Source organism: Xiphophorus hellerii, chromosome 23 (genome assembly GCF_003331165.1).
Source record: "Xiphophorus hellerii strain 12219 chromosome 23, Xiphophorus_hellerii-4.1, whole genome shotgun sequence".
Taxonomy (NCBI): domain Eukaryota; kingdom Metazoa; phylum Chordata; class Actinopteri; order Cyprinodontiformes; family Poeciliidae; genus Xiphophorus; species Xiphophorus hellerii.
The window spans coordinates 17,809,101-17,834,271 of record NC_045694.1 but is presented as its reverse complement, the minus strand read 5'-3'; the positions used below and the strand labels follow the sequence as shown (position 1 = coordinate 17,834,271).

General features: G+C 40.1%; 3 protein-coding genes and 1 long non-coding RNA gene across 7 annotated transcripts; 3 read left to right on the top strand and 1 right to left on the bottom strand.

Annotated features, from left to right (window-relative positions):
• Positions 1–197: 197 nt before the first annotated feature.
• Positions 198–5,964, top strand: LOC116713948 (uncharacterized). 3 transcript variants are annotated; one of them, XR_004337957.1, is made up of 7 exons: positions 198–312; positions 477–642; positions 730–840; positions 2,665–2,722; positions 2,859–2,978; positions 3,085–3,199; positions 4,463–5,964. It is a non-coding gene; the product is annotated as an uncharacterized LOC116713948 (long non-coding RNA). The 3 variants fall into 3 exon arrangements; XR_004337958.1 differs by having other exon boundaries at positions 268–312; positions 417–642; XR_004337959.1 differs by lacking the exon at positions 198–312 and adding an exon at positions 364–382.
• Positions 5,965–6,153: 189 nt separating this feature from the next.
• aldob (aldolase b, fructose-bisphosphate) lies at positions 6,154–9,191 on the bottom strand. Its single transcript, XM_032554224.1, has 9 exons — positions 9,063–9,191; positions 8,343–8,455; positions 8,045–8,256; positions 7,895–7,949; positions 7,658–7,818; positions 7,492–7,575; positions 7,230–7,404; positions 6,633–6,832; positions 6,154–6,397 (listed from the first exon to the last, which is right to left on the bottom strand). The coding sequence occupies exons 2-9, from the start codon at positions 8,452–8,454 to the stop codon at positions 6,302–6,304; spliced, it is 1,095 nt and encodes a 364-aa protein (XP_032410115.1). The 5' UTR covers position 8,455; positions 9,063–9,191; the 3' UTR covers positions 6,154–6,301.
• A 2,402-nt stretch (positions 9,192–11,593) lies between these two features.
• Positions 11,594–20,253, top strand: rnf20 (ring finger protein 20, E3 ubiquitin protein ligase). The gene is given in 24 exon segments (XM_032554223.1): positions 11,594–11,718; positions 12,019–12,199; positions 12,299–12,367; positions 12,460–12,558; positions 12,652–12,799; positions 12,896–12,936; positions 12,938–13,048; positions 13,050–13,083; positions 13,180–13,295; positions 13,968–14,114; positions 14,193–14,267; positions 14,349–14,468; positions 15,611–15,790; positions 15,881–16,016; positions 16,342–16,463; positions 16,540–16,696; positions 16,788–17,103; positions 17,280–17,397; positions 17,533–17,682; positions 17,772–17,984; positions 18,221–18,346; positions 18,469–18,609; positions 19,060–19,164; positions 19,601–20,253. Coding segments are annotated over 23 exon segments (3,072 nt in total). The 5' UTR covers positions 11,594–11,718; positions 12,019–12,028; the 3' UTR covers positions 19,778–20,253.
• A 972-nt stretch (positions 20,254–21,225) lies between these two features.
• On the top strand, positions 21,226–24,797 carry LOC116713947 (uncharacterized). Of its 2 annotated transcripts, XM_032554225.1 has the most exons (4): positions 21,226–22,104; positions 22,417–22,476; positions 23,959–24,061; positions 24,331–24,797. In XM_032554225.1, exons 1-4 carry the CDS (start codon positions 21,913–21,915, stop codon positions 24,681–24,683), a joined length of 708 nt encoding a protein of 235 aa, XP_032410116.1. In that variant the 5' UTR covers positions 21,226–21,912; the 3' UTR covers positions 24,684–24,797. The 2 variants fall into 2 exon arrangements, with proteins under 2 accessions (XP_032410116.1, XP_032410117.1); XM_032554226.1 differs by lacking the exon at positions 22,417–22,476 and having other exon boundaries at positions 21,229–22,104.
• Positions 24,798–25,171: the final 374 nt, after the last annotated feature.

Genomic DNA, 25,171 nt, shown 5'->3' with positions numbered 1-25,171 from the left:
GTATTACATGTTTGTAATGTTACAAACATGTTGTTTTTAATCTCTCACGAAATAAAGCTTTTGTTTTATTTGTTTAATCCATCAAAAATATAAAGAAATTAAACTAAAGTTATTTATTTATTGGATTGTAATTTTGATTGTTGTGGTCTTACATACTGATCAGGCTGTGCAACTCCCTTAGCAGTGAACGGTATCAAGCCCCTCCTCTTGTTGGAAAAAAAGGAGAAGAAATCAAATTTCTTGATTTCCTCTGGTGATCAACAACATCCCCTTCCTGTCGTCTTATGCAACACATTTTACATGGAACTCTTGGTGAGTTACTTCGTGCTTTGTATCACAATCAATGCATTCTTTGTGGCTGTTTATTACTGTTCTGTGCGTAGTAAGTGTCGGATTTCGTTTTCCTGCCTTTACAGTATTCCCATGCTGGAAGAGTATGTACAAGACCGGTTCAACATATTCTTGCTCTCTTTCAGCTACAGTACAACACAGTTGTGTAACAGCTTGGCAATGGAGGAAACCGAGTCAACTATGGTAGAGAAACCAACAGGAGAAAGTGAGAATCAGAAGTTAGATGAGACCCTGTTGTTGTCCAGCAAACCTCTGCACCGTTTTGTCCAAAAACAACCCAGAAGCTTTGGGGTAAATTCAACTCGTGAAGAAACAGGGGAGGTGTATATTCATATACAACTGTACACGCTGAATATATTTTTGTTTTGGATTTTTCAGATTGTGATTCTGATGTTTGGTTGTGCTGAGATTGTGATGGGATGTTCAATGGCTGGTATTAACATGGAAACCTCATTCAAAATGTATATTCCCTTCTGGCAAGGAACTCTGGTATGTATGTTTTTAAATGCTAAAGCTCAAGAACAGATCTTTAATTGTTTCTAGAACATTCAATTTAAAAAATATATATATTTCCCTGTTTCTAGTTTAACTTACCATAGACAAAGAAAATAGAAGGAAACTCCTGACCAAGCTTTGTTCCTGCTAACTCAGCAATTTCGAACATATCATTTTTGAGCTCATGTATTGAGCAATTAACGTTGCTACTTCTATTTTAAGCATTTTTCATAGAATACAAAACGGGAGAAGTGTTTTTATTTTTGTTCTGATAGTTACATGACAGCAAAAGTGTAATATATCAAATATGATGTAACAAAATCTGGCATTGTTTTTGAAATGTTTTCTTTGTTTTGTTTGAAGCATTTAATAATCAGTTCATTCTTCTTTTCTTTTTTTCTTTAATCTGAATTTCCTGACAAATATTTTTTTGTGTCGTGCTCAAACAGGTTAGCCAACCAGCATTTCAAAATTAGCACTTGTTTACATTCTTCGTGGTACATATAAAGTCCACTGTAATACAGGGTTGCCCATTTTGGAGTGGAGCTTGGAGAAATCAGAAATCAAAGCAAAAATTGTGCAGCTTATTTTTAAACTAAACAATTTTGAAATAATTTTTTTTATTGAAATAGATGCTTAATGGATGTACAAATTTCAGCCATAACATTGTGGCATGCAAAGTAAATGGCATCAGACGTCTGAATTGGACATTTAAGGTGGCTTAAACCTTCACATGAATGCAAGCTTTTCATAAATGTCCTTTTAAGACACATATGTGTAGAAACGCTACTTACTATTTAGTGCCTTCAACATTTTGTACATTTGTAATTTTAGTCCCTTTGTATTCAAATCCCATTTGATTGAATTAATAGAATACATTAGAAAATGGAAACAGCCCTTACTGTCCAGCAAAGGGAAAATTCAGGTGTAACAGCAACATCTGTTACAAAGGTTCTCAAATGAAGTTCTTAAAGTGTTAAAAACAATATATATAAAACAATATTAATAATAACAATTATTTTATTATTATTATTATTATTATTATTATTATTACCAATAATAATAATAATAATAACAATAACAATAACAATAATAATAACAATTAGGACCAATTGTCCTAATTGGTCCTAATTGTGCAGTTATTAGAAATAAAAGAGACAGACTTGAGATCCAAGGGATGTGCAAAATGATATGACCATAATGAGTTTAGATAAATAGATAAATTTATTTATTTTTAAAACATAGTTTATGGAAAGGCTGAAAGTTGGAGCTGAAGCTCATTAGAATTAATTATTATATTTCTTTTAAAAATGTTTTTACCATATTTATTTATTTATTTATTTATTTATTTATTTATTTATTTATTTATTTATTTATTTATTTAGAGGGCTTACGGCAACTTTTAATCCAGCAGATGGCGCCCTTGACAAATAAACAAACACGTTACACTTTAATATTGAACTATCTCCCATGATACAAGTACATCAGTAGACATTGCCGAATCATTCAAAACTACCTCATCATTACCTCATACCTTGAAAAAACACAAAAGAAAAAACCAATTAAAGCAATATTTCCTCCTTGAGATGCAAAGCAAGAAAGAAACCTCTTATCCAGTTAAAGTATATGTGCACAGCACAGCTGCTGCATGACCCAACTACTTCAGGAAACAATAGATGTAGCTCACCTGTTCAGTGCAAAAGCAGCTATCCTTACATGATGTGGTTATGGATGTAACTGGATAAGTAATTCCGTATTAGTACATTTGAGCTGAAAATGATTGGATCTTTTGATTGATGTGGATGTTTGTATTTGAAGTTCATTACATGTGGAGTCCCTATCTATCTACACTGAGTTACATCCATCCAAGAAGATGGTAAGCCTGTTGATTTTTCTTTTAATCCCCAGTTTTACGATTTATGCACACTTTTGTCCAACTTTATTACTGACCATACAATCTCTCTTAATTAAAGTTATCTTATCTATATTATCTTTGTAATCTGACTGCACAGGTGACCGTATCCCTGGCCATGTATGTGGTCTCTCTGTTGGGCACTATTATCACCATTGTACGAAGGATAAGCTTAATCATTTTCTACACGTGGCATCTTCGGTTTTACTTCCACAGTGCTGTAAGCTTTATATTTACGCTCTTCCTCCTTTCTTTTTGCTATAATGTTTGTTTGTGTGGATAAAACCCCCTTTTAGTATTTTACAGCTATTTTTTTTTTACCTTAGATACTATTTCTTTGGGTGGAAGGAATCTTGTCTGCATCTTCCCTGCTTGTATCAGCATTTCTTATCTTCTTGAGCGCCATCGCAGGTTATGCATTAAGATCTACGAGAAAAGCAGGTAATATGTTCTTCAACGATGTGTTATTTAAAAAATGAAAAGTTAAAATTCATGTTCTACCTTTCAATGCTGAGCCTCTGCAGAGTAACTAACAATGACTGGAGTATAATATTTCAAAAAGATGATAACCTTTTGGAAAGTGAAAATTTAGTCATAATGGTCACTTGCACAAGATACCAATATTTTGAAGCACCATGGCCAGAGTTCAGATTTAAACTGAGAGTAAATATAAAAGAGAGTATTTGGCTCTAATCAAAGTTTAAATAAAAAGCTTTAACATGACAGATGTCTCTAGTTACCCTTATATCAGCTCAAAACCACTAAAATGAGACAGAATTTTATTTGATGCACTTGTTAGTGGAAGGAAATACTTTGTGTGCACTGAAAATGTTTTCACTGTAGCCTGATTTAAAGTACAAGATGACCAATTACATCACACTATGCGTTACTAGTTAGTGAATTGTTTAATTATCAGTATTGTGATTATGTGATTCCATTTTTAATTATCTACTTTGAGTTACTGCTGAACTCAAAGTTAAGTTTACATTTCTAATCAATTTAGACTTTAATTATTTAAACTGTTAATCCAATCCAGTCAAATTTTATAGTGTTTAAATGCATACCGTTACTTTTTGGTACAGAACCATTTACATCTTCTTGTATAAAGAGACAACATTTTATTTATGTCACTTGTATTTGGTTTATAAAAATAAATTTTAATACAATGGGTTGACTTGCCTGTGCAATTATGTATATTCATTATAATGTAAATGCATCATTTTCTGATCCTGTGCGACCTAATACGAAAAAGTCATACATCCCTTTTTTATCAGTAAACAATCTGCATGACAATAATCAATCTCACAAATAAGAAACAGTGTGCGTTTTGCAAAAGGATTGATTTTTATTTCTACAGTGGCATCTTATAGAATATTGTACTTCATAAACTTCATTTTTTATAATAAACTCTAAAATGATGTTTAAATCTGCCAAAGGTCTAAATTTCTTTGAGTCCACAGTATACATTTTGGAAAATTGTAGATATTTTTATCTCGATTAACAGGGAAATTCAATTTACTTTTATTACATACACAATGAGGTAAACAATTTGTCAAAAAACACCTTAAACTGACATCTATTAGACTATAGCAAATACATGAATGATAGAAGAAACTAACATAATTGTGATAGGAAAACAGTTTGTCACAATGCTGTCTGTCAGCTATTGAGTTTTTATCATTCATTCCTGTTTCTTGTTTTCAGATTACTGTCCAGCACTTTGTGATTGATCCTCAGAGTGAAGAAAACACAAACTAGGACCAATGTTCTTCAGTACTATTCTGCACTTACATAACACTGTTTTGTTCACTTCAGGTGTTTTTATCAATTATGTCATATACTGTACATGTTTAACATGTATTTCAAACTGCTAGACAACATGAGATAAATATCTTATTTTAATTGTTGAAGAGGTCACGTGGCGTAGATCAGTTTTCAAATAAAAAGCAACCAGCTCCTTCCTCCTCATATAGCGAGACGTAACAGTATTCATACCCCTTAAACATTTCTGTAATAAGTCACACTAAAAATTCAACATGAAATGTATTGAATTGTTGTTTTTTTTAATTAACATAAACAAAATAACCCATTTAGAATTACATTTAGAGCCAGGGTTGTGTACCCATTCTTCATGTAAAAAGACTTCATCTCAATCTATGAAGTATGTGAATTTACTGACTGACATAGATTGTGAAGTTTTACCACAGATTCTTAGTTGGATTAAGTCGGAACATTTGGCCATTCTTGCACATAAATATCCTTCGGTAAAATCCGTCCTATTGTAGCCATAGCTGTGTGTTTGGTGTGGGTGTTCGAAGGGAAGGTGGATCTCCACGCAAGACTCCAAGAAGGCTTCGTATTTAATTCTATCAATATTACAATCAACTTTGATCATCTTCCTTGACTACTAGCTGTCTTCTGAACTTGAGCTGTAGATATCTGAATCTCCTTCACAGTTACCATGGAGCTCCTGGTTGTTTCACTGAGGAATGCTCTCCTTTCCCGGCCTGTCAGTTTAGATGGACAGACATATTTTGGTTGCTGTCTTTCCATTTTCAGGGATATTGTTTCACAGAAAAAACTGTATTTGTGCTGAGTTTAAATTACATAAAGATGGACTCGTTAAAAATTAGGTAATTTTTGAAAAAAGCTAGTTCTTTTGGATTTTACTGAAGGTTTGAAAGCCACGTATCATGTTTCTTCCACATTATAATTATGCATAGCATTGTGTTATGTTGATATATAACAAATAATACAAAATAAACAGAGGCTTATGGTTGTAACATGGCAAAAACCTCAGAAGGTTCAAGGGGTATAAATACTCTTAGAAGAGGCTCTATCCAGTTAATCTCAGATGAGAAAGATTTTTACAACACCTGCACCAAGTTAGAAAAATGAAACTTTTTCATTGTATCTAAATTTAACCTGAAAAATTACCACTAACATCACATCAGTAATGTTAGATTAACAATGTATTTTTTATTGAATATTATTAATTAAGTGTTTATTTACTGCTGTTAACCACTTGCTTTAGTTTTTAATCATGTACAAATTTTTAACAGCTTTCATGGTGACCAGCTTCACATTTTTAATCAGATTACTTTATTTTTGTAATAAATGTGAATTAACTTTATTGCATTAACTGATTTAAAAATTTTTTGCTTAAATAAATTTGGCTTACAAGTACGCAGATGTATAAAAAAAAATATAATATGCATCAGCCATGTCTTTGCATCATTTCTGTATCTGTATTGTGCAATGTAAATTTACAGTAGATGCCCTAACACTCGTCATACCTTCGGAAATAAAAGAGATATAATAGTATCTAACTTTATCTAGTAATAGTTATGGCTCTAAAATTTGGACAACCAAAAAGAAAGTCAAAAAGTCAGATATTTTGGAATTTTCAGTTTATTTCCCTTTGATGTTATCAGCTTTTATCAACAATAGCTCGACATTACGCTGGAAATCCTCTCATGTTATTGGTGATGCAGGGGGACATCAACATTTGGTCCACATGTATTTTTTTAGTGTTCATAGTATTTAATAGACGTAGCTGGCAGTGTAAAGGGACTGCATAGCAGCCTGGCTGGCTGGGGTGGCAGGCTTGTACTCTCCTTTGGAGGCCAGGCCGTTGATCTAATGGGAACAGAGGAGAGGAGAAAAGGGCAAAGTCAAACAGTAGCGTTAATGATCAGCCAAGTTGCATGCGTCACCTGAGTGCAAGACTGAACAGACAAAAAGCTTTAAGAAATCAATCATTTACAAGACTGTGTAAAATTGAGTAATTCCAGATAAGAAATATTTAAAGTCCAGAATGGCTAATTGATGACTTGGGAACTCATTAATGGCTTCCTGTCTGTCTGAGGCTCACCTTGGCCCTGGTGAAGAAAGCGTCCTGCGCAGCTTTCTTGTTGGCATCTTTGCCCACCCAGGCTGCAAGAGCGGAGGCCTGGAGTGCTCGGCCGTAAGAGAAGGTCAGCTTCCAGGGACGGTGGAGGGGAACTTGGTTGATTGCGTTCAGGTTGAGGGAGGCCTCCTCCTCACTCTGGCCTCCAGAAAGGAAGCAGATGCCTGAAAAGGTGGCAAAAAAGAAGCACAATTTACAGTTAAAATGTTAAAGTAAGTTTCTATTTAAATGTTACAAACAGTTAATATTTTTCCAGGAGAAGGCAACTCTCCGTCAGGAGCCTGTTGTTTTACTTTCATCAGTTATTTCTATGAGAAAGTCCCTTGGTGGTGCACCTAATTCTATCTACCTACAAGATGAAAATAGTATTTTTCTTCTCTATAAATAAAAATGTAATCTAAACCTAACAACTAGTTTAAACTAATCTGGATTTAGACTGAATGAGAGAGAGAGAGACATCTGTTGCTCCTAACATTTCACTAGAACCTCACTTTATAAATCCTAAAATATTCCTTTAACCTGATTCCTTGTGGTTGGAGGAATCAGCTCCACTAGGCTTACCTGGCACAGCAGCGGGTACAGTGCGCCTCAGGGTGGTTACTGTTGCCAAGGCGACATCCTGGGGGGTGTATTTCTTAGTGCAGGAGTGTCCAGCGGTGACCATGTTGGGTTTCAGCAGAGTTCCTTCCAAATACACATGGTGGTCATTCAGAGCCTTGTACACAGCAGCCAGGACCTGCAGATAAATACATACACATAAACATGAATGGGCATTCATATCATGTAATTATTATGGAGTTGGTGTGCTTTGTATTATACTAACCTTCTCTGTGACATACTGGGAGCGTTGCAGGTCATGGTTACCATCAGGCAGGATCTCTGGCTCCACGATGGGCACCAGGCCATTCTGGAGAAGACAGGGTTAAAACTAATGACATCTAGTTTCTTCATCTGCTGTCCATTACTGCAGCTAAAACTGTGACACAGACCTGTTGGCATATGCTGGCGTATCTGGCAAGAACATTGGCGTTCTCTGCAATGGCGAGAGCTGATGGGCAGCCATCTGAGATCTTGAGCACACACCTCCACTTGGCGAAGTCACAGCCGTCCTTCTTGTACTGGGCGCACCGCTCCGAGAGGCCATCAAGACCTAAAAAGACACAAAACATCTCACTCTGAATCGTTTTTTAGAAATATGCAAAGAAAAGTATGTTAATGGTAGTTACCTTGGGTGGTGGTCTCTCCATCTGTTCCATTCAGACCAGCTGTGCCTTTGTCTACCTATGCCAATTAATCACCAAAGAGTAAGTAGAATCTAAAAATTGTCAACACTCTTTTATTAACAGTCTTAGAAGTTTGCATGAAGATCTCTTCACCTTGATCCCAACAACAATCCCCTTCTCCTTGATAACCTGGGGGAAGAGTTTGCCGCTGTCTGACTTCTGGTAGAGCGTCTCGTGGAAGAAGATGACCCCACCGATGCTGTTGGCAATGGAGGGGTCGGATGAGAAAAGGATCTCCCGGAAGCAGCGGCGGTTCTCCTCTGTGTTCTCCACATTGATTTTCTGCAGCCTCTTCGCCATGGTGCCTTGAGGGAAGAGCGTATTTTCAGTCGCACATGACCAACTTGCAGTTGCTCCCCGTGGCAGAACAACAACCAAGACCGAGACTAACCTGTTGATTCGTCCGCAGCCAGGATTCCCTTTCCTGGAGCGACGATCCTCTGAGCAATGTCAGAGAGCTCCTTCTTCTGCTCCGGAGAGAGGGCTGGGAACTGATGAGTCATCCTTGGAGAACCATATCGGATTATTAAAATCAACTTAACATTTTGCAATGAGAGAGGAAAATGCGTTGCATTTTCACATCTTATGGAAAATGTCTGCTATTACACATCCTGCTTTTCTTGCACCACCTCTCCAGTTAAATATTTGGTCTGCATGGTTGAACTTTGGCCTTCAAAACAGATACGTTATTCTGTTTAGACGTGCGACCTGAGTTCATAGTTCACTTTGCAACAGGTTGACCAGCGTTTTTTCTGCAGAGCAATGAAAGAAAAACAAGGCACTACAACTAAGATCTTGATGACAATTTACATGCAATACATTAACTTCTGCCAAATGATATTTGCGCAAATATTTTTGCACTTGATTTCTTTTCACCTACCACCATGTCAGAAAAAAAAACATCAATGCAAATTCATATTTGAAAAAAATGTAAACATTTCTGTTTATTAGCAGTTAAAAATAGTTAACAAACCGCCTCTAACCGCCTGTGAACATGTGCATAGTCGCATGCAGACCAAACCCACTTATATGTAGCATTGCTGCAGAAACTAGTCACGTTCTGAACAATCCTCACAAATTTCTCAATTGACCAAATAAAAACGAATCTCACTTGAGTGTTTTATCAAACTGCGACGACAGCTGAAGTGACAGAGGGCCTCCTTTTTCCTCCCAGGGCTGATCGCGATGGTGATGAAGAAGGCAGAAAGTGGGTGAAGAGTTGTATTTATTCCTGTTGAGGGTGGAGGGGGGAGGTGCTCATGATGTGGCGGGAGGCGGGCCCGGGCCGGAGGGTGTCACAATGGAGACTCAATTGGCCCCCGCCAAACCCATAAAGGCGGGCTTCATGGTGATGTCGATCTGCTTCTGTGGACTTCACAGTTCATCGCAGAGCCTGGGATTGAGTTTGGAGGAAAACATGAAAGAGAGCTTTGTGTGAGTGCAAAGTCAAAGTCCGCACGAGCGAAGAAATCAAACAGAGCAGGGCGAGCTCCTCCTTCTTTAGCTTTGCAGAAATGTAACTGGAGAGCTCTGCTGCAATGTTGCAATTCAGGTTTTGCATCACTTCTGGGGGGAATTGTAAACATTCACAAGCAAAGATTTGTATCTTGCAGATGTATTTTAAGGATTCTCAAAACAGGAAGTTTGTTCAAATAAAGACGAAGGACAATCAGGAGCTGCGTGTCAAATTTTGTTTTCATCACTGTGCAGAAAACAAATCAGACATGCAGATCTCTTCTCACCTTTGAAAAATCTATTTCATTAAAGTCAATGCATAGATCGGTTTTAAATCTTTGATATCATTACTATTTTCTTTTGCATGTTATATTTTGATTGGGTTGAAATTTCACTTCAAATATGCAATCCATAATCTGAGGTAACTTTCTGCACACACAAAAAGTATACTTGTTGTCACATTCCAAGAAAAACTGCTTTTTAAAACTTGCATCTTCATGCAGTTTATGCTGTACATTGCATGCATATCTTTTTACATCGCTACTTTTTAAAAATAACTTTTATCTAATCCCAAAAGATGGGGACATTTGCACCCAGAGACTGAGATTGATGAGACAGCTTTTACACAACCTAGACTCTGCACCATGTGCAATGTCCTCTTTCTAATTGCAGTTCAGAGTTCAGCCTTTGTGGGTGATTTTATTTTCACATACTTTGTAGTTCTGAAAAGTCATCCAAAGAATCTTGCTTGTCCCAGTGAGTGTACATAAGATAGTAATTAAAACAGATTGCAGGGGACAATTGCTGGTTTGAATGTGGGACTGGTGGGAAAAATACCAGTTGTGTAATACAACTGCTGTGTCATACAACTGGTGGGAAATCCTGAATATGCCTTTCAGATCTGAAAAACTGCATATTTCTTGTGTTATGGCATATATGTATAATGTGTAATATTTGTATATTCCGTATAATATGTATATGTAACCAGAATAATGTTGTTTTCGGCAGGGAAAACTATTAAAACTGCAGAGCAACAACATATCTTAAAAAAATCTGGAAAAAAGAAAAGATTCCAAATCCTCAGGCAATTATTTCAGGAATCCATGTCACTGAGGCTCAAAATGCCTTTAGTTCTGTCATGTGCTCTGATGGTCTGATCTAGCTGAAGAATTCTGGACTTTGGTAGACTCTGAAACAAGCAAAGGCTTTAGATAAACTAACTAGTGAGGTAGAGATTGTTATCTGAGTGTGTTTCAAAAACAGAACGATTTCGTCATGTACTGTGTCATGGGCCTTCTGTCTGGGCCGTCTGAAACTGTTGGCAACTAAGTTTTGGACACAAGCAAATATAATGTGAAAAATATCTGCTTGGAGAAATCAGACTTAAAATATTTATTTTAAGAAAATTGATAACAATTTGCTAAATTCTAATGTTTTTAATTAGAAGTTCATTAAAAATGTTCATGCTGTGGAAGAAGCATCAGTGAGTTTGTTGTGCAAATGAGCAGACTGATTGGTTTTATTTTGACCGTTGCTCAAGCTAAAAAATAAATAGTTTAATCTTTACTAAAGATGGATATAAAAGGTAAACTGGTCCAGTATGGATCCCTGATTAACTGACGGAAGCTCATAATATTCCTTACAATTTTCTATGGCATTTTAATGCTATGCATACATAAATAACCAGAGCAAAAAGTGTCCTCTGGTCACCAAAATTTTTAGCATAAGAACTCTTGCAATATCCCAAGGTATCCTCAAAAACTGAAATTATGTAGTGAGTCCGTCTTGCTGCACTGTAATGTTTTGAACCAATTGTAAATGAAAAAGGTTGTAATAAAAATAATAATAATAATAAGTTCTAATTACAGTCACAGAAAGACTGTGATATAACCAAATCACAGATATCTTTGGTGGTATCACTATATCACCAAAGAAATATGAAAAAGAAAAAGAAAAGAAAATAGGCCCAAGTAAGGATCCCTGAGGCACCGGGTGGGTGGCTCAATCAGAAATTGCAAAAAACTTGACAAATAGACAAAAGGTAAACGTTTTTTTGTCCTTTAGAATAAATCCTTATTGTTAAAACCCCTTTTAAAGAACTGTGTTACAGGACAGGAGGCGCAACATCAGAAAATATTGAGACTCGTTCAGAGCGCCCTCCTTTACTGGAGATGGCGATAGAGAGCTGATGGCAGGTGAAGGTGGCCCCGCCCTCCCTCCAGAACGTTAACACTTCCGTTTCCGTGAGGGAAGGAGTCGTAACATCAACATTTCCAAACATATTCAGTCAATTACTGTTAACATTTAAATAGGTAAGGGTTTGGTTATAACATTTGATACAGAACGTGTCGTCAGACGGTCCCAGCAAATCGTCTGTTCAGCTTTAAATCTCTTCAGTTTCCATTGCATCTGCCGTTAGCAGCTAGCTAACATGCAGAGAGAGTTTCAGGCAGCTTCTCCAGAGTCTGAATGTTAAAACAGCATTGTTTTCTAAATATAGATTGTTATCACTGTGGAGTATTTGGCTTAAAAATATAAAGTAAAGCAGTATTGTTAAATTGCATCTCCGGTAATTGTTTGCTTCTTTTTTTTTTTTTTTTTTTTTTTTGCAGGAGCTAGAAGATGTCGGGGCAGAAGCGTCCTGCTGACCCCAGCGGGCCCTCTTCCTCCGGTGCCCCCCCGGAGAAGCGGAGGGAGCGGGATGGAGAGGACGGAGGTCCCGGTGTGAGCGCCGGAGCCGGAGGGAGCACCGCGGTGGAGACGGTCATCAAACTGGGAGGAGTGTCCAACTCTGTGAGCCTCTCTTTTATGTTAAGATAAGATAAGATACATTAGAAAACAGAAAAGTGTGAAGTTTTCATTATTTTCCGATCTGAATGAAATGTTTTCCAGGAGGAACAAGACATCAAAGCTCTCCAAGCTAAGAATCGAAAGTTGGGAGAATCTCTCGATCAAAGACAGGTACACTCATTTACTTAAGTGAACATGTACAACTCTAGACACAGACAAAGAAAGCTGCACTGTGCTTCATCTGTTGGCCCATTGGCTTGCAGGTGATTGAGGACGAGCTGCGAGAGCGAATTGAGAGACTGGAGACTCGGCAGGCCACAGATGATGCCAGTTTGCTGATTCTCAACAGATATTGGAACCAGGTGAACATTCAGAGAAGGAACATTAAAGAGGAATGGCTTGGGTTAACTTCTTTTACATCTAGTAAAAACGTGTCACAACTTACCCTCTTTCAGTTTGATGAGAACATCCGACTCCTCATCAGGCGCTATGACCAAACAAGCAGCGAACCGGAGAAATCTCCAACAGGCGAAGGACGGAGCCTGAAGCCGGAAACTCCAGAACCTGATGGAGATTCAAACCAGGAGCGGGCCAAAGACAGAGGTAGTTATGGATCGGGCACAGGGACAGAAAAAGGCACAGCATGAATATATTAAACAAATACTAAACCAACAATTTCTTTCCCTGTTTTTCACCCAGGTCACCAAGGAGAGACGTCTAACTCCTTTTTGGCGACTCTAGGCGAGCAGCACCAGTGAGGAAATGGAGGCTGAGCTCCAGGAGAGGGTGGAGTCGAGCCAGAAGCAGGCCAGTCGTTTGGTGGAGATCTACAAGAACCTGAAGAGCACCTTAGGACCAACTGAAAACAGAGCTTGACTCTGGGGGCGGTGAGGGGAAACATGCAGGAGTTTCTCCGAAAAAATAAAAAGAGGCAATGATGGTACTGAATGAAACTTAATCTGGAAAAAATTGTGTTTTTACAGACAGTGGTTTGAAGCAAGTCGCAATCAAGCTGAACTCCCTCCTGAGTAGGGAGAACGAGCTGCTTCAGCAGCTGACCGAGAACCTGAAACAGAAACACAGTCACATGACCAGCGAGGTACAAACTTCCTTCTTAGTGGTTGTTCTCCTCAAATCGAGATTCATCAATCCTGCTTTTTCGATTTTTCCTAATACGGTTGAGATTATTTCACAGAGATGGCGCTTTTGATGGAATTATAAGATCATGCCCATGTATATTCTTATGTGGTATTATTATTTATCTGACTTTTATTAAACTTAAAGAAAAGTATTTAGTATTTTAATTTTTCCTTGATGAGTTCAGATCAAGGAAAATGTATCGACTTCTTTGATAATATTTATAGTGAACATCTCTGTTAATTTTTTAAAGATAAATAATTAATCTTGAAATTTGTTGCCTGTAAAAATATGTGGGGCATCTCACTAGAAATGCATAAAATGGTAGGATGAATAATATTTGCCGTTTTATAAACTGTATCCCCTTAAAACCTTGGAGAGCAATCTTAAACAGTTGGATGCTTGTACTGCAGGGATCTGGTACTGCAACTTTCACACAGTTATCTGATCCAGTGCAGCATCCAGTAAGGTTCTACAGAATGAGAAACTGATCATTTAATTTGGGTATGTGAAAGAACAAACACTGGAAAAGTTGCAGGACACTGGTCCCTGATGACTGGAGCTTGAAGCCTCTGTTGTAAGGAGAGTCCTGTGGGATCTCCTCATCAGTCTTTGCTCTCCTTGTCCTTTGCAGTCTCGGTCTTTGGGTCGTGCGGCTAACAAGGCGGACCAGCGCGTCAGCGAGCTGCAGGCTCGGATTGAAGAGCTCCAGTGGGACATGGAGAAGATCCGCCGTCGAGAGAACAGGCTGAATGCCCACCTGAGCGAAATACTGGAGAGGGTGAGACTGAATTTGTCAGTAACTGGATTAAGATGTGTGTTGTAGTTTGCGTTAAACTACAACACTTGTACTGTCCAGGTTAACAGCAAAGGCTATAAAGTGTGTGGTGAGGCCAGCAGCGTGTGTGGAACAATCACTATTAACAAAAGAAAGGTCGGTTTCTTTTCCTCTTTCATTTATTTTTTTCATTTATTTAGTTTCTCAGATTGGTTCACATTTAACTTCTTTAAATAGTTTGAGGAGATGAACAGTGAGTTGGAGGAGAACACAGAGCTTGCAGAAAATCGCCTCGTTGAGCTGCAGAAGCTCCAGCAGGACCTGCAAAACGTCCAGCAAGAGAACAACAGCATGAAGGTATTTCTATTGTTGCAGCAACATTTTCAATTCAGACTTCTGCGTTTCAGCATCAGACCTTTGGCTCCACATTTAAAGCTGAACAAAACCCAGCAACTGCATCAACTCAAGCTCAAAGGCACTTTATAATGATGCTCAAGATACTAAATGGACCTCTGCTGGGTGACATTTGTATCCAGTCTACATTGCCTTGAAAAAGTATTCGTACTTAAGTTTTTCAGATTTTTCACATTACAATCACAAATTATAACCACAAAAATATATTTTTTCAACATTTCACTGTGACAGGTTACCAAAAGGACACAATTGTGAAAGAAAATTGTATAACATTCTTAATTTATATAGCACTAAAAATCTGTTTTGTGTTTTTATTCCGCTTTCCACAAATAGAGATTGAAATGTTTTCTCATTGTTTGCAAAAGAGGCCAAGCTCAGTCAGACTGGATGGAAAGCAGCTGCGTACAGCAGTGTTCAGGTTTCACTGTAGAATCTCGATTAGATCCAGGTTTAGACTTTGACTAGACCAAGCTAACACATGAATATGCTTCGATTTAAACCCTATGAGTGTAGCTCTGGCTGCATGTTTAGGATTGGTAAACCTTTTCCTGAATCTCAAGTCTATTACTGACTCTTACAGGGTTACTTCCAGTATTAGCCGGTATTTATTCTGACAGGATGATGCTGCCACCATGTGTCACTGTAAGACTGAGAAGTGTCCTGGAAGACTTTCAAGCCTTGAGATATTGTTACAAAACCTATCTGTGTTTTAAATTTCTCCATAACATTATCCCTGCACACTCTCGTGTTCTCCTTGGTTCTCCTTGGTCTTGGTGTTGCTAATGTTCTCTAACAAACCCCTGAGGTCTTAAGAGAACAATTACTGAGACTAAATTAGTCACTTTGTCTTTATACTTCATGTTATTTCGTATTAGATTCAGTTGCACTGGGTTTTATTGAGACGTTGGAGTAAAGCTGGCTTCAAACTTTGAAGCCCATAAAACTTGTTCTTTTAACTTCGGAGTTGCATTATTTTGTTTAAATTTGTAGCCTGACAAGATATTCAAAGGACTTCAGTTTTTCTACGTCATTTCAACTTATTTTCTTTGTCTTCGTTGTTTATCAATTATTTTCTTCGTTGCCAGACGGAGCTGCTGAGTCGAGCTGAAGGTTTGGTCAAAGAGTCCTCAGAGTACCGCTGTCTGCAGTCTCAGTTCTCTGTGCTCTACAACGAGTCCCTGACCCTCAAGGCCCAGTTAGACGAAACCCGGGCTCGCCTCAACACTACCAGGACGGCGCGCCTTCGACAGCTGGAGCACATGGAGGTGGGTTAGGTTGGCGTGTGTGTGCTCATGTCGCGGTTTAAATGCGTCTCTGTCTTAACCTCTGCTCACTTTCATCGTGTCTTTGTGCAGAATGATGAGGTGGCCCTGCAGAGGAAGGTCCGTACTGAAGTGTTTCAGCTGGAAGACACGCTGGCTCAGGTCAAGAAGGAGTACGAGATGCTGCGCATCGAATTTGAACAGACTCTGGCAGCCAATGAGCAAGCAGGTAATCCACCTCAACAAATGGACCTCAAGTTTTAAATCCAAGATTAAATTACTATGCACCCCTGAGCAATATATTGGTGTTCCGCAAACACTATAGACAGTTAATGGCCTGGTTTTATTAAATAAAGTGTGTTGTTCTTTCAGCAAATTGTTTTTTATAATTCTGCATTCTCCAGTTAACGATTAACTGATTACTAAATTAGTTGACGATTATTTCAATAATCGATTCATCATGATTAATCTGATTAATTGTTTCAGCTCTACGTTTTTTTTTTTTTTGTTTTACCGGTTCATCTCCTCATTTTAAATCGCACCTTTTCTCTTAGGTCCCATAAACAGGGAGATGCGTCACCTTATAAGCACGCTGCAAACACACAACCAGCAGCTGAAAGGAGAGGTGGTGAAGTACAAGTTGAGACTGAGAGAGACGCAAGCTGAGCTCCACCAGGTAGGTCAGAACGGGACAGAGAGTTAGAAGCTACGAGGTGAAACACACAAACTAAAGATGCCTCCTTGTTGTGTAGATCCGCGCCTCAAAGGGCAGCGCCATCCTCCAGTCGCAGTCGAGCACAGAGATGGACGTGAAGGACGAGATGACCTCTCCTTCGACCCCAGCTGTTTCTGGAGAACCTGTGGTCAAAATAGAGCCAGATAATGGCTCGTCCACACCCAGCAGCACTGGTAAATAACCTTAGTTTATTTTTACAATCACAGTGGTTTCATTTTACTGGATTGTCATTGATCATTTGGATCCACTTTGTCCTCCTGAAAGGAATTTCACTGAAAACAGAGCCCGGCATTGAACCGGATGCAAACATAAAGGAAGAGGAAAAAGATGAGAAAAAAGAGAAGGAGGAAAAGAAAGAAAAGGACATTATAAAGAAAGAGGAGAAAGACAGAGAGAGAGAAAAGGAGAAGGAGAGAGAGCGGCCGACCCGGAGCAGCAGCAGCAGCGGGGTGAAGGAGGAAAGGGAGAAGCCGGGCGTCAGCAGCCAGCTGGAGGAGACGGGCGGAGATCGGCTCACTGTGATCGGAGGATCCAAGAGGAAAGAGATGGAGCAGCTGAAGATTGTCCGAACAGAACTAAAGTACGTTTGGAAAGTTATATTTACCATCCGTCTTGTGTTGTATGTATAGTCTGGATCTTTTAATGACCTTGTAAATCAGCATCTAGAAAGGCTTTGTTTTATGCAGAATTCCGACTGTAGCTGGATTTTTTGTGAAACTTAAAATTTCTTCCCAATATGCATTTGTGACTTTGTAGGAAAGCCCAGGAGTCCCAGAGAGAGATGAAGCTGCTGCTGGACATGTATCGATCGGCACCAAAGGAGCAGAGAGACAAAGTCCAGCTCATGGCTGCAGAGAAAAAGACCAAGTCAGAGGTGATCATAAGCCTTGATCTGTTTTAATTGTTGTAAAACATTTTTACCAGTTAGTCTGGATATTTTTCTTAGTTTTACAAAAAAAAGAAGCGTTTGTTGAATGTGATGCGACAATACATCTCCTCTTTGTTGCAGGCAGAGGAGCTTCGGCAGAGGCTGCGGGAGCTGGAGGAGAGGGAGAGAAGAGAGGGCAAGAAAATGGCGGATGAAGAAGCTCTGAGAAAAATCCGTTCAGTAGAAGAACAGATAGACATCCTCAACAAAAAGCTGTCCATCGCCAAACAGGTCTGAGCTCCACCAGGTCGTTTACATTCACGAGCTTTCTGCCCGGTTCTCTTTTTGTCTATCTCACTTCTCCCTGCAAAACCCTTCAGGAGGAAGACGCGCTGCTGAGCGAGATGGACGTGACGGGCCAGGCCTTCGAGGACATGCAGGAACAAAATATCCGCCTCATGCAGCAGCTCCGAGAAAAAGACGACGCCAACTTCAAGCTGATGAGCGAGCGGATCAAGTCCAACCAGATCCACAAGCTTCTGAAGGAGGAAAAGGAAGAGCTTGCCGACCAACTCCTCACCTTAAAAACTCAGGTGCAACATGAGGCCACGCCTCAATATCTCATTTCAAATAAAACAATGCTTTTATTTATATTCATCGAACACTTTATAGTAAGGCAGTGAAGGCCTAGTTAGTCCCTAATAGTCTACTAGTCACAAATTATTATGAAATCAATTAACTGTTGTCTTTTTCATTTGGTTTTAACTTAAATCATGTTTGAGGGTTATTAGATTCTTTCGGACTTATTTGTTACGGTTGTGATTGACAGGTGGATGCACAGCTGCAGGTGGTCAGGAAGCTGGAGGAGAAGGAGCGCCTCCTGCAGGGCACAATTAGTACTGCGGAGAGGGAGCTGGCTCTGCGAACACAAGCTTTGGACATGAACAAACGAAAGGTAACATGTTGATCAGAAACTTAATCCTTTAAAACTGTGGAGAAATTAAACATTTTAATAAATCCTGTTTTTTTTAAAAAAAAGCACAAATTTAAGTTGAATGACGTTTGTTGGGGCTGCAGGCTCAGGAGTCTGTGCTGCTGTCAGAGGAGCTGCGGGCGCAGCTGGAGCAGGTTCAGCAGAAGCTGAAGCTGGTCAGAGAGGAGGTGGTCGAGAACAGCATCTCCAGAGAAAAAGAGTCCTTCAACGCCCGGCGAGCGCAGGTAGCAACACACACAGAGGCTAAAACTGCAGTCAGTCTGTCATTGTCTTTATTAAAAATGATGACATTAATAAAAACATGAAGTTTTTATTTTGATATTGTTACTACTGGAACTGAATGATGACAAGTAACTGTAGATTATTTCAAAAATAAAGTCCATCATTTATTTACTGTTGCTGGTTGTAATGAGAAGCTTTTGTTGGGGTAGGATTATAGGGGTTTAAAACTGATCCAAATATCTACTATTTAATTTAATGATGTTTAAAAAAAAAATAAAAGAAGTATAAAAAAAATCTCTATATTTGACTATAGATCTAAGTCTGTTTCAGGTTGAGCTTGAAAATGACAAATGATGATAAGCTCTTCTTTTATACCAGAAGATGAAGGTCATTTAGCGCCTCACTTTGTGGTAGATTTTTTGTTTTTCCCCTCACAGTCGCTTGTTTTTCAGGAGGACATCTCCAAGCTAAGGAGAAAGATTGAAAAAGCCAAGAAACCAGCTGAGAAGATCAGCAACGGAGACGAAATCCTGAACGAAGAAATTAATGAGTACAAGGTACATACAAGGGGCATAGAAAATAGAAAGCTTACATTTATTACTATGTTGTGCTGGAATAAAACATGTGACATAAAAACAGATGAATAGCCTTCAAGTTAAATTTCTGAAGTTGCTAATGTAATTTGTTTTTGTTTTTCATAACACCAGCCACATTTTGAAATACTTTAATATTTTGACTCTAATAGCAGCGTCATGGTCAGATTTTTCTAACGTTTGTCTGTAACTGAGTCAGTAGTTTTGTGTAATTATGACAAGTCTGAATGATTTGTGAAAGCCTTGTTTACAAGATTTATGAGTCAGCTAAAACAACAAAGCCCTAGCTGCTTTACAAACTTGCATGCCTTCATTTTTAAACCACTCAGCCAACAACCTTAATGGCCTCCATGTTTACTGTTGAAGACATTTCCTCCTCTTCTTCCCTTTCCTCCTCCAGGCTCGTCTAACGTGCCCGTGCTGCAACTCCCGGGTGAAGGACGCCGTCCTGACAAAATGCTTCCACGTCTTCTGCTTCGAGTGCGTCAAGACGCGCTACGACACTCGGCAGAGGAAGTGCCCCAAGTGCAACGCTGCCTTCGGGGCGAATGACTTCCATCGCATTTACATCGGCTAAATCCACCAACTCTGCCCTCCTCCAGTCGGGATGAATAGGAGCCGTTGCCTGAAGCAAGAGTCAGCACTGCAATCATGTGGTCCATCCTTTCACAGGATATTAAGTGCAGCCACAGGATGATTTCAGTGATGCTCCAAGTGGAAGACTTTATTAAAAGGTTTTATTTCCCCCACAATGACTGAAACATTCCCATCCAATATCCACTACTACGCTGATGTTCTCTGGTGCAGAAGGAATGGTTTTATACTGAGTGTCTGTTTGCTTTTAAAAACAGCATGTGAAAGCAGTAGATGAAAAACTGCAGTGAAAAAAGAACATTTCTCTTAGTGTTGTTTATATGAAGTGTCTCTGTTGTACATTTCTTCTTTTTTTATTAGAAATTATCATTTTCCTGACTCTGAATTCTTTAACATTTCCCCTGTGTTGCTGTGGTGTATTTTGATGTTCAGCCAGTTATTAAACTGCTATGAAATGTGTGCCTCTGATTCCAGCTCCTAACTTTCCGCAGCGTAGCTTACACTCTACAGTGGGCAGCTTATCCGAAGCAGAGTGTATTTGTTGATGTGTGCTTGCATAGAAGCCATTTCATCAAAGGGGGATGGGAGATGGGCATTATGCAAGATCGTTTTTGAGTTGTATATGTTATGATAGTACTCCTGCATGTGTGAGAAATCCTCACATCTCCCATGGCAGCCATCTGGGGGGTAATGCGCTGCTAATCTCACAGAGCACCTCTTTCCCTGGGACTCTCCCGCTCAGCTCCTCCAGACTAGCAGCAGTTAGCAAACACCTGGTGGAACTGCACATCTGGTGATGTCATCGTGTGAAATACTTCTCAGTGCAAAGCTAAGAAGAACGGTTGTAAACAGCATATGAGAAGCCTTGTCATGAGGATACTCTGAAGGCTGACAAGAGTAGGAGCTTCTTAAAGAGACAGAGGCCCCAATTTCAAGGTGTCAGTTTTCTTCTAAGTTATGTTTAAAACAGACTGGATTTTCATAAGAACTGAAGGTAAAGTAGTTACTTTATTGTTCTGGAAAATGGCACTATATGCTGGAAAAATGGGCACCGTCACCTACTGGCCAATCAGTGTAGGGTCGCAAAATGATCAAGCCTGTAATGAGTTAGTGGTTGAATTAATACTGTTATTTAACAAGTTAAAACGTTTATTATATGTTATGACTACTTTGTACCCAAAAACATCCTTGTTTGTGAATGAATAAATTACTCTCACTCTCTATAGTCTATCGTGGCGTTAGAAGTGCAGCACGTGGCAAAAAGACTTCAAAGGAAGATAGTGGAGCTGACACTTCCTGATCACACAAGAACGAGCTGGAGCCTAAATCTATGAGCAGTCCTCACATTTGACTGTGTGTGTGTTAAACCACAAGTCCCAGTGTGCAAATCTCTATTTATCCCTGTGCTGCAGAGCTCTCCTCCCCCTTTTCCTCCTCCTCCTCCTCCCTGAAGAACCAGGCGTGTTTTCTCGTTGGAAACAGTCGTTAGAATCGCTTGAAGGAAGGGAGTGGAGCTCAGGAAGGTGTTTCTTTTATCGGTGAAGATTTGAGCAACATAATCCATCACAGTTAACCGTTTAATGCAAGAACAGGGACACAAGGAGCTGAAGCCGAAATAAGAAGCTTTAGGTTCACTCGGGTTCGCCGCGTCACTCCCGTTTTCTTATAAATCTCCCAACGAAAGGAAGCCTTTTCACGTATTTCCGCTGTATTCTTCTGTTTTCCTGTATGAACCGCTGCGTCCTGACTGCAGATCGTGTGCTCGGACACCCTGCTGGAAGCCTTTCAACGCCAAATATAGCCGCTGTTAATGCAGGATCGCTCTGGATCAGATTCTGGCAGCGCCGCCAAACATAATTGGCTGGATAATTTGAGATCCTGAGGGGATTTTGTCTGATTTTGCTGATCACTTGATGATCAGGACCGTGTTTTCTCACGTTTTCCCGCTCGAGATGCACGTTTGAAGCCCGCTCAGACTGCTCCCCACAGAAGCCATTTTTAATTAAGCGTTTGATTTCCGAGCCTGCCTAAAGCTCCCCGAGCTGCAGCGCAAAACCTGTGCGCGCACATCTTGGCACGCCGCTTCCACACCCATCCCCATTGTTCTCCGACGGGGCCATGGCTCGGGTTTGGTTTTCTGTAGCTACGCTGGTTGTCGGCGTGTCGCTGTGCTGGGCCGGGGGCCAGCAGGCCAAGGCGGAGAGCCCGCCGGTGGTCACCCTGCGCACCGTCATCACGGGAACCTGCCAGGAGATCCAGCGGTACGCGGAATCGCTGGTGGGAGCAGGAGTGATCCGCTCCGCTGCTGAGGTACAGGAGGAGCCGCAACACACCATTATACACTCTCTCTCTTTTTTTCTCTATTCGCAAATGCTTGTTTTTTTCTTTCATTCTTAATAACTCAGCTGTAATATTCTTGATAAAACAAACCCTGATTTACTAATTTTCAGCTGTCACTTTTTCTCTTCATCCTTCACGCTCATCCCTCTCTCCATGCTCCCTCAACTTCCTAATCCTTCTCCTGATCCCCTCAACCTCCATATGACCCATTCGCCCATGCACTCACATAAACTCCCACATCATGACCCTACCCCCACCATGCTGTGGCTCCCTTCTCTTCAGAGTGCTGTGTTGTATCTTGAATCAATGATGGGTCAGGAGAACGTCCAAACCTTGGCTATGGTAAGAAAACTCCTAAACACTCCACCGTGGCATGGTTCCGACTTTGTAAGTGGCGCCACCAAGGGGGGGTCAGGTGGCAAAGGTCAATCCTGTGAATTTGCTGGTTGTCTGGACGTCATACTGACTAAATATTTGTCAAACACGTATTTAAGAGAGGGAAGTGTAAGCTTTGCTAACTTTCAATAATTATTTTTTGTTGCTTTTTTTTTCATGGAGCCATTTTTAAATGTCTACTACTTCTGTCTACGTTTTCAAATGAAATATGATCTCATAGTTAGGGTTTGAAATAGGAAGATTTGGAGTATTTAGGCACACATACGTTTGTGGGCTTTGAGATTTTTTTTTTTTTTTTTTTCTAAATTTCTCTAAACTGTTTTAATAAAACAACTAAAACTCTGCCAGGGCGTTTAAGTCCATTGCAGCTTTTCACAAGACTCTGGGGCCGCCACTGAAACTTTGGAGCTGGCCAGTTTAGCTTAGCCCATCCAACACCTGTAGTTGAAGCAAAATGACCTCTGTGAAGTCATCACCGCCTCATTTGCGATATCTGCATGCGAGCCTGCAGCCTCTCTCCCTGCTGTGTGAAGATAAGATTTTTGTTTTTATGTGTCGCTAGATAATAAGTTGCTCACTGTGACTCAGTTGGCAGATCTCAGAATGTAAAAATGCAGGGTGTATGCGCACACAATCCCTGGCATGGAAATTGCCTCGTTATGCAACCAAGAACGGCAACAACAAAAAAAAAGAAGCTAAACAACGTCTCTCCAACTGAACCTGGAAAAGCGAGGGTTTTGAGTAATAATAGCAAACACAACAGCTCTGCATGCAGCTCTGACTCAGCACAAGTAAACATAATGTAGCAGAGAAATTTCAAGGTCTGACAGATAAAGTTACTGTATTTAATTCAAGCCTTTCTGTTCCGCCTCACATCAACTTTTGATATATTATTAATATCATACATTGTGTCCTTTTGTTGATTATAAAACCTTCCTCTGGAGTTTGCACAAGCATTCCTCAGACATTATAGCTACAGTGTCATCCATCTTCCCATGCAGCCCACTGTAAAGCCACACTATTAAGTGTCAGATGTTAGGACTTACACTGTGGACGGTCCATGTGTTACTGTGCAATGCAACAGGTGCAGATAAGACCCCCCCTTCACACTCTCAGTCCATCTGACTGGGATACCCTTGAGCTTACAGGATAGGACTGTGCTGCATCTGATTCTGGTGTTGTGAGGAGACACTGTATATGAATAGAGAGGGATCCTATCATGAGGAGCAGCACCTCAAGGCCTCTTGCTTTATGGGCTCGTGCCAACTCCTGCTGTAAATCTCTGTCTCTGCATGATAAACGACTCTATGGCTGGCTGTATCTTCTCTTTGTTTTGCCCCTGCTTGATCAGAATGTTGTCCATCGTCTTTGCTCCAAAAACATGCCTCTCACTCTTTCCCTTCTCTCTCCTTCCCGTCTCCGCCATAGTTTCTGTCGACCGCAATCCGATTCTTGGCTGAGGGAGCAGCCAGCGGCCTGAACGTCATCGCCGTTTACGTCACCGAGATCCTCAGAGTCACAGGATTTGACGGTGGGTACCAGGATTGTTTGCAGCTGAGACACTGGGTCTGTGTTTAGACTCTGCTGCTTTCTCAGTTTTGGTGTATCGCTGATTACATTTTGCATGTTGCAGTGTGATAAGTTTATGTGCCAATCAGAGTAGAGCTTAAGAGAAAATATGCAGCTGGACCTGTGGGCAGTCTGGCTGCCACACCTTTTTAGGTGTGAGTGTTGGTTCTGGCCTGCTTTCTCCAGAACAAATAAATAGCAAACCCTAAACCGGATTTCTTGTCTTCACAGTTGCAACGTTGCCACGCTTCACGCCGGAGGGCGTGACCGCCGTTGCCCAGTGGGGTCTGGTGGGCCTCATCGCCTACTGGAGTCTGACCATCCTTCTCCGTTTGCTGATTGGCGTCTTCAAGCAGCTGTTTTGGGTTGTGAAAACGGTTTTGGCTCTCTGGCTTTTCGGACTGATCGTGACTGACAAGCACGCCTCCGCAGAGACGACAGCGATTCGAGTGGGAGTCCTGGTGCTGGTGGTCGCCCTGCTGACTCTGTTCACTTCAAGCTCCGAGAAGACTTCCGGTTTGGAGAGCCGGCTTAACAAACTGGAGGGGCGGCTGAGGGCAGTAGAGAAGAGGAAAGAGGAGTAGAGTGGGGCGAAGATTGGCGTTCATGCTGGTGGGGAGAAGTGGCAACATTTAATGATTTCTACATTTGTGACAACTTTGAAAAATAAAGTTATCTCTGAGATTTTTAATCAAAAATGTCCCTTTTTCTACTTTCAGACAGGAAATTGAGTTACAGAAATATTAGAAATATAGACATTATAGAACCTATCCATGTCTCAAAGTTAGCGGGAAACAAACTTGGAATGCAAGAGGTAACTTAAAGATGAACTACAAGTGAAGTGCAGCAATGATAATGTCAGGAATTACAGTACTTTGTATGTTATTGAGTATATTTTAAAGATGACTTAAGGCCAATTCATAAACCATGATTCAAAGTGTTATAAGAGTTAAAAAAAAATATATAACTTAAACATTAAAAACAGAATTGTGCATTTTAGAGATATGGCCAAATGCAAACTACAAAGAAATGAAGATAAAAGAATGAAATGAAAGAGCAATCCTTGACCTTT

Bases quoted from the DNA above. Each gene is read 5' to 3' on its own strand.
- aldob (XM_032554224.1), bottom strand. From the start codon at position 8,454: ATGACTCATCAGTTCCCAGCCCTCTCTCCGGAGCAGAAGAAGGAGCTC. The intron at 7,819-7,894 runs GTAACTACCATT...GTGTCTTTTTAG, and splicing joins TGGAGAGACCACCACCCAAG to GTCTTGATGGCCTCTCGGAG. The intron at 7,405-7,491 runs GTTAGTATAATA...ATTTATCTGCAG, and splicing joins CCCAGTATGTCACAGAGAAG to GTCCTGGCTGCTGTGTACAA.
- LOC116713947 (XM_032554225.1), top strand. From the start codon at position 21,913: ATGGCTCGGGTTTGGTTTTCTGTAGCTACGCTGGTTGTCGGCGTGTCG. The intron at 22,477-23,958 runs GTAAGAAAACTC...TCTCCGCCATAG, and splicing joins ACGTCCAAACCTTGGCTATG to TTTCTGTCGACCGCAATCCG. The intron at 24,062-24,330 runs GTGGGTACCAGG...TTGTCTTCACAG, and splicing joins CAGAGTCACAGGATTTGACG to TTGCAACGTTGCCACGCTTC.